At 46.5% G+C, this 7,837-nt stretch overlaps 1 protein-coding gene across 1 annotated transcript in view; it reads right to left on the bottom strand.

Annotated features, from left to right (window-relative positions):
• Window positions 1–2,951: 2,951 nt before the first annotated feature.
• Window positions 2,952–7,837, bottom strand: part of fam78ab (family with sequence similarity 78 member Ab) — a 13,563-nt gene continuing 8,677 nt past the window's right edge. The window contains exon 2 of the mRNA XM_048258537.1: window positions 2,952–4,497. Coding sequence (XP_048114494.1) covers window positions 3,972–4,497 — 526 coding nt within the window. The 3' untranslated portion in view covers window positions 2,952–3,971. The remainder of the gene's footprint in view (window positions 4,498–7,837) is intronic.

A 7,837-nucleotide genomic window follows, 5' to 3' on the forward strand; every position in this document is an offset into this window, starting at 1 on the left:
AATAAGAAGAAAATGATCCTGTCAGCGCTTCAATAAATCCTCTTTGTGTTCATGAATTCACTATATATTGTTCATTATTGTGTGTGTGTACGTGTGTGTGTGTGCTGTGTATATAAAAGAGAGAGAGAGAATTCCACTCTAAAAATGGATGGCAGAGTCCTAGCTGCACAAGGTGGCAGCAATATCTCCTCTGTGAATACAAACCAACAAAACAAACAAACAAACCAAATCAAATAAATAAACAAATGAGTGTAAGTGGCGGCCCCAGGGGAGTGTATTGTGCCAGTGAAACAGTCATCATGTAGTAGTGCCCTGGGTGCGTCATTCCTGCTGTTATTGTTAGCGTTAGCCTGTCACTGCTATAGTAGCACAACATGGACCACAGTCTCACACTGTACTAGCAGAGCCCACAGACAGAACTAATCAATGAGGCTCCGCTGTCTCACACTGTACCAGCAGAGCCCACAGACAGAACTAATCAATGAGGCTCCGCTGTCTCACACTGTACCAGCAGAGCCCACAGACAGAACTAATCAATGAGGCTCCGCTGTCTCAGACTTTACTAGCAGAGCCCACAGACAGAACTAATCAATGAGGCTCCGCTGTGGCCCTGGAGAATTGGGTTGTGTGCCGGGCTGTGCTCACATGACCTGATCACAGTTTGAGACACACACACAGACGCAGCTCGACACACACACACACACAGACACGCTAAAGGCGACTGCCCTGTTGTTACAGTGGCACACCCTTTGTCACCCCTAACGCCCACACACACCATCTGGAGATGAGGCTATGCCCACAAACATTGAGTCTTTCTTTAGCGTGGATGCTTGGGGGGGTGACATTTGTCCTGGTCAGACTCACAGCCAGCCTCAGGAGTCCAGGGTGATGTGTGTGTGTGTGTGTACGTGTGTGTTTGAACGTTTGACTTTGCCATGCCACACCCTACACACCCTCGCTGTCACACTCAGACCAGCCCTCTGGGAGTGAACGTGGGCTCTCTCTCCTGCATGCCCTGTTTCTGCCAGCCTGGTGTGTGCCAACATGCCCCCTGTGAGCACTCCTCTCTCCCCTCTCTCTCTCGGCAGCAGCTGGATTCTGGGTTTTTTCTTTGCTTTAGGTGTGAGTGTGTGTGGTGGTCTGCTGCCATAACATGACTCCACAGTGAGGCTGTGATGTTCTCGGACTCCAGGACTCACACACAAACACACATCCTCTCTCCATCAACACACACACACCTCTGCGTGGCGTTCTTTGACTCTGCCTCCTAGCGCGAGGGACTCACAACCAACACACACACACACACACACACACACTCCTGTGTGGCGTTCTGTGACTCTGCCCCCAGCACAAGGCACCGAGCATGAACTATTATGCTAATGACATCGGAGGTCCCTTCTGCAGCCAGCCACACACACACACACACACACACACACTCCTGTCACTTGACGTGGATAGCTGTGCTCTGGCCGTCAGAACCTCTCTGCATTAGCGGCCCAAATGTTGTTATGACAGCAGCCCGTCAGTTACACACACACACACACAACCCACCCCCCCCGCACACACACCACGTCATAGTGGAGTAATGTGGTGTGTAGATCTGACGTCACAGTGGAGTAATTGGGTGTGTGGATCTGACTTTCTGACTGTGAATCTGTCCTTGTAATGGCCTCTGATCCGTCCATTGCCCACTGGGGTTAAACTATGTGTGCCTACAGAACTGATAATCTGGTGACTCCCCACACACACACACACACACACATACAGGCCCTTCAGTGTGATATTCATTTCCGCTCTTTTGCTCTCCTTCTGAGATTCTGAGTGACTTCTTCATATAAATTCTATCACTGACAACACGTTTTCCACTGTTGAGGAAATAAATAAATACGCGCTCGGCTCCGGTGCTTACACTGGGAAAGATATGGGGAGCAAAAAAAGAGGAATGACAAACGCCATGGAAACATGTTTGAATTCTGCTCTTTGAACACATATTTGACCCAAATCCCGTGAGCAGGAAAATTGCGTCAGCCGTGGCTCTCCTAATCTGTGACGCGGAGCCGTGCAGACCGGCGTGTGTGTTGACCGGCGCGTGTTGACCAGCGTGTGTGTTGACCGGCGCGTGCCTTGCCGTGGTCAGGGCAGTACGGGTACACAGTCTCCCCACTACCTCCTCGGCTGCTACGCCATCACCACCGCTGCTGATGTGGCTGCGGCTAATGCATTAAGAAGATAAAAAGCTTGATGCCAAATCCCACCCACCCATCCCCCTACACTCACACACACACACACACACACACACACACACACAGACATGCACTGGCCTTGCCAGGACCATCCCAACCCCCCTTTCAGCATCAGTTTGTGTGTGTGTGTGTGTGTGTGTGTGTGTTGTGTGTGTGTGTGTGTGTGTGTGTGTGTGTGTGTGTGCGTGTGTGCGTATATGTGTGTGTCCTGAGCCACTGCACTGCAGAGATTACAGTCCAAGCAGAAAACAACATCAGAGGGGACTGTGTGCATTACTGAGCAACACACCAAATAAACAAACAAACAAACAGCCCCACAAACGGGGGAGGGACGCTACACGCAGCCATGCAAACAGCCCCCCTCTGCAGAGCTAAGATAGCCGCTCTCTCTCTCTCTCTCTCTCTCTCTCTCTCTATCTCCCCCTCTCTCTCTCTCTCCTACATGGGTCAGGGGCACATGTGGGTGAAGTTCACCAGGTGTGGCCCTTCAGATTGGGCTCCTGCACGTCTCACTGATCTGGCTCTCTCATGTCAGCACACACGCACGATGTCTTGTCTTTCCAGAACACACGCACACACACACACGCACACACACACACACACACACACATATCGCTTGTCTTCCCAGAACACACACACACACACACACATCACACAATGTCTTGTCTTGTTACTCAGTAATCAGGAGGAGCTGCAGCAGACCCCCAGTCCAGTTGGCCTGTCTGACCCCCCCAGAGTGTTCGCCGGCTACTATTGTGTTCTATAAAAGCTGCAAATGCTACAAGAACTACAACTTATCCAGTCACACGCCACAGTACTGTCTCCATGTCTGACCTTGACCTCTGACCTTGTCATGATCAGGAGCACATCACAGTACTGTCTCCATGTCTGACCTTGACCTCTGACCTTGTCACGATCAGGAGCACATAAAAGTACTGTCTCCATGTCTGACCTTGACCTCTGACCTTGTCACGATCAGGAGCACATCACAGATTGGTTGGACGAGGGGTATGGTTGCTGTGGAGATCTCCACTAGCCTGTTCTCTCCAAACTCTGGACGGGTCCCGGGTCACAGACCAGCAGCGGATGCGGACCAGGTAAGTGTGTGTGTGTGTGTGTGAGGGAGGAATACTGCATTGCACATCATTTTAAGGCTACAAGTCTGAGTGAAAAAAGCAATGTAAACATAAGGCAGCATGGATTGAATGTCTACACTAGTACACGAGCGTGTCACTCAAACACAGCGTCTGTACGCCCGCCTCATCTAGTCGAAGCCCAAAGGTGCTTTCCATTACAAAAATGCCCGTTCCTTCACACACCTTAGACTATAACACCACCAAAAAGCTGTGCATATGTGCATGTGCCAACCTTCTCAATAAACAAATACTCATCATTCTCTTCTGAACTCCCACTGAAAAAAACAACAAACAAAACAAACAAAACAAACAAAACAAGCTCCAAATCATTCTTCTTCTTTTTTGTGTCTTTCCTTTTTTTTTGCAATGTCTATATATAGCACAGTGAATCCCGACCCAGTTTGAAGGTAGAATAGTTGTAGTTCTTGGTTTTATTCCAGTTTGATCTGTTCATCTCTCCCTCTCCCTCTCCAGGAGGAGAGTCCTGCTCCGGTCCGTGCTCTCCGCATCTCTGCGTTTAGAAAAGGAGACAGGACGCGCCTGCAGGGGCTCGAGAGGTCAGGGTTCAGGGGTCGAGGGGTCAGTCGGTCAGTCAGTACTTGGGCGGGATGACCACGATGGGGTCGCCCGTCTTTGGCCGCCACATGAGCACCTGAGCGTCGTTGGCGTTGGGCTTGACCATGGCGTTGGCCGGGATGGCCTCATTCTTGACCAGCACCTGCGGCTGCTCCTGGGCCACAGGGTCGCAGAGGCGCGCCCGCTGGCCGAGCGGCTTGTCTGGGTCCACGGCGATGTGCAGCTGCATCCGCCAGCGCACCGTCTGCAGCACCAGCGTCTCGCCCGTGCCCTGGTGGATGGCCACTAGCCACGTGGTGAAGCTCTGGTCGCGGCGGATGCTGCTCAGCTGCGGGACGTTGCTGTCGCTGACCGGCACGCCCCACGTCACGCTCGGGTAGAAGTTGTCGTTCATGCTGACCGTGAAGCGCGTGTCCTTCTTGGTGGGGCCCACAATGGTGCACGTCTCTGTGGTGTTGCCGTACCAGGGGTAGTTCACGCCGTCCGAGTCACTTATGGCGTGGATTTTACCGTCCCGCAGGTCCGGAAGCTCCCAGCTGGACCTGGAGGGGGACGGACAGGACAGAAGGCTGAGTCAGGCTCTGTGTGTGTGTGTGTGTGTGTGTGTGTGTGTGTGTGAGAGAGTGTTTCTGTGTGTGTGTGTGTGTGTGTGTGTGTGAGAGAGTGTTTCTGTGTGTGTGTGAGAGTGTGTGTCTTGGCTAAATGGTACCTAAATGATTGTACCCAATCCTAGCTATAAGAAAAGAGCTGTTACTCTAAGCTTAACCAATCAGGACTGCCACCAAGCTTAACCAATCAGGACTGCCATCAAGCTTAACCAATCAGGACTGCCATCGAGCTTAACCAATCAGGACTGCCATCAAGGTTATGCATGCCTGTATTAGAGAACACCTTTACTGTTGGACGGGATAGACTGGTTTCACTGGACCGGGTGAATATTTACTGGTGCAGGGCTATAGGTGTGATATAGGGCTATAGGTGTGAAGTAGTAGCTCCTATGAAGTAGATCTGGTAAAAAAAAATTAAACAGCATCCCATATTGATGATTGAACTGACAAGAAGCAGACTTCGCAATAGTGGAATCAGCTGTAACATAGCACAGTGTTTCTTAACTGGTGGGTCGGGACCCAAAAGTAGGTTGCGGAACCGTTCTGGGTGGGTCACAGAGCTTGTGGTTAAATGTTTTTTTTAAAAATTACCAATTTAAAAATGCTACCTTATCAGATCTAATATTGGACCTTTATTTTGATAAACTTTATTCATAGCCTATATTGCCATGGACATAGACAATGTTTATGTGACAGGTCATGTTAGACATAATTTTAGTGGTAAACGCAAGTAGGCTGCTACTCTGAATATTTTTGGAATATGGATTCACTTAAACTGAGGACAAAATAGGACAGAAACCCCATTGTGTGGTATGCAGTAGATGGCTGGTACATGAGAGCATGAAACCATCAAAACTAAAATGCCACATGGAAACAAGGCACCCCTGTCAAAGTGATACCTGTCGAGTACTTTGAAAGGTGACATCAAGAGTTGAAGACTTCACAAATGTAGGCTAATGCCAAACATCTGCATGTTCAAAACAAGTAGGCCTACAGGCACTTCGCTTGTCTTACCATGTAGCTCACCATATCCATTGGCTTGAACGCTAAAAAAAAATATATATGGGAATAAAAAATATATAAAATATAATAATATAATAATATAAAATATATAAAAATATACATATGGGTCGCAACTTTATGAACATGGGACATTGTGGGTCCCAAAGCCAGACCAGTTGAGACCCCCTGACATAGAATACTACCCACCATCATTTCCGTAACCAATGAATGTAGAACGACAAATTTATTTTTTAACCTGAACTGCATTTCCCTTTTTGTGTTATAAATGCATGCCTATTGCCTACATAAATGACTGGTAACATGGGGGACAAACACAATAACATCCTGCAAGGTGTCCCGATATACAGAATTAATTAACTTGTGGAGAAAACTCTTTTCGCATCGGGGAGGTCTTTGTGTCTGTCTCCTCCATTTCTGCAGACCTCGGCGGATTTTATCGCTGGCATAAATCCTCATGTCAAATCCATTAAATGGTTTTAATACTGTCCTGTAGTGAGAATGAACATCAGCTATTAGGTATTTAAGGTCATGGGGTCAAAGGTCATTATATGGGGTCCATGTCCTAATGTTCTCCCTCAGCATCTTATCTGTGTCGTTTTCACATTTTAGTCTTGATTTGACACACCTGACAATTCAAGCTCCTGAAGTTAGTTCCTTTTTATAAAAAAAGTGTTCAACTTTCAATGTTCTAAGGGGATGATGAAACAGAAAAGACAGATATAAAGCTTTTAAGTTGTCTACAGGGTGACATTAAATTGGCGGCACAAACAAAAAAATTGAGTTTTACAACCCATGTTGACCATTTTGGCTCCCTCAGTTGACTTTTCTTTTCATTTTTTCTTCAGACTTCAGACATGTCCAGAGGGGATTGTAAAAGGGAAGAGTTGTATCTACTGTAACACTTACGTGGGTCACAATGTGGCAAACTACTGCAAGAAAAAGGAGAAATGGGTTTACATGTTACGCTGTCCTTCCAAAAGGGTAATGAGATTAGTATTTGTATGGACAAATCGCTACTTAGGTCAACTTTAGAGCTGAATATAGGGAATTGCCCAAGGGATATCATCGGGCACCCTCCCTATTCTTATGGACTAACGCCTAGGCAACAAGAAAGAGCAAAAAAAACTTTAACCAACAAAACCAGGTTCACCATGATTCTGGCCTTTTCCCAGACTATGATAAGCATAGCGTATTGTAATGGTTAGTATATTTAACTGAGTGATGAAATGTTTTATTAGAGAAAAAATGACAGATTTTTCTTACATATTTAAGTATTTGAAATACTCTAAATACAATCCCTCAAAGTATTTTGTTACAAACTACATTAGACTTGTTCCAATCCTGCAAAATACAAATGACAAAATACGCTAAAGTAATTAAATGCATATTTAAAATACATAGGCTATAATTAAAATACTGCCCATGTCTATAGGTGTGATATAGGGCTATAGGTTATAGGTGTGATATAGACATGGAATAGACATGTAATCTATATCAATAAAAAAAACCACACCTCCCACCTTACCTTGTCCATAAATAAATAGGCTAAATATCTCTTGCATTGTATATGCAACTCTATCAGAGTAGGCCTACCTTAACACAGACTCTCATTAAAGGTTGTATCAGTGATAGCGGGGATACGTCACTTCTGTTGATGTTCAAACAAAACAGAGAGCTAGCTCGCTACTCCCTCCCCCTCCCTCCCGTACAATTAAAACTTTCCTAAACGTGCATCTCGTCGGTTATTGGTTGAAACACTTTATTTTGCTTTTGAGTGGGTTGCCAACCCTTGTTGGTAGCAATTGTTTTTGTGTACAGATCTCGGAGCCTAGGGTGCCTACAGAGACGCGTTTTTTTGTCTGCCTGCTTATGGGGCAGACAGCTAGCGGATCGTTAAGAAAGATTAGGTGAATGTGATCATTTATGTTTGGCCTTTTTTTGGGCCTGAAATCACTGATACAACCTTAAAGTCCTTGCCCCATGCACTCTCTCTCTCTCCCTCTCAACAGATGGGTCCCTCCTCATGCATGCACATTTAATCCAAACATTCACAATAGTGCAAGACGACTGGCTAAATTGCTATTAAATCCGGTTTAGCACACTGCACAAATTTGTTCAAAACTGTTGCAATCAAGTTGACTGCTAAATTCTTATCATCTCAATCCCGATGTAAATGCAAAAGTATTTTCCAAGACTCAAACGGGCCAGTCCCAAGAAGAAAAAGTATTCATTTGAAACTAAAACACGTGGG

Source organism: Alosa alosa, chromosome 12 (genome assembly GCF_017589495.1).
Source record: "Alosa alosa isolate M-15738 ecotype Scorff River chromosome 12, AALO_Geno_1.1, whole genome shotgun sequence".
Taxonomy (NCBI): domain Eukaryota; kingdom Metazoa; phylum Chordata; class Actinopteri; order Clupeiformes; family Clupeidae; genus Alosa; species Alosa alosa.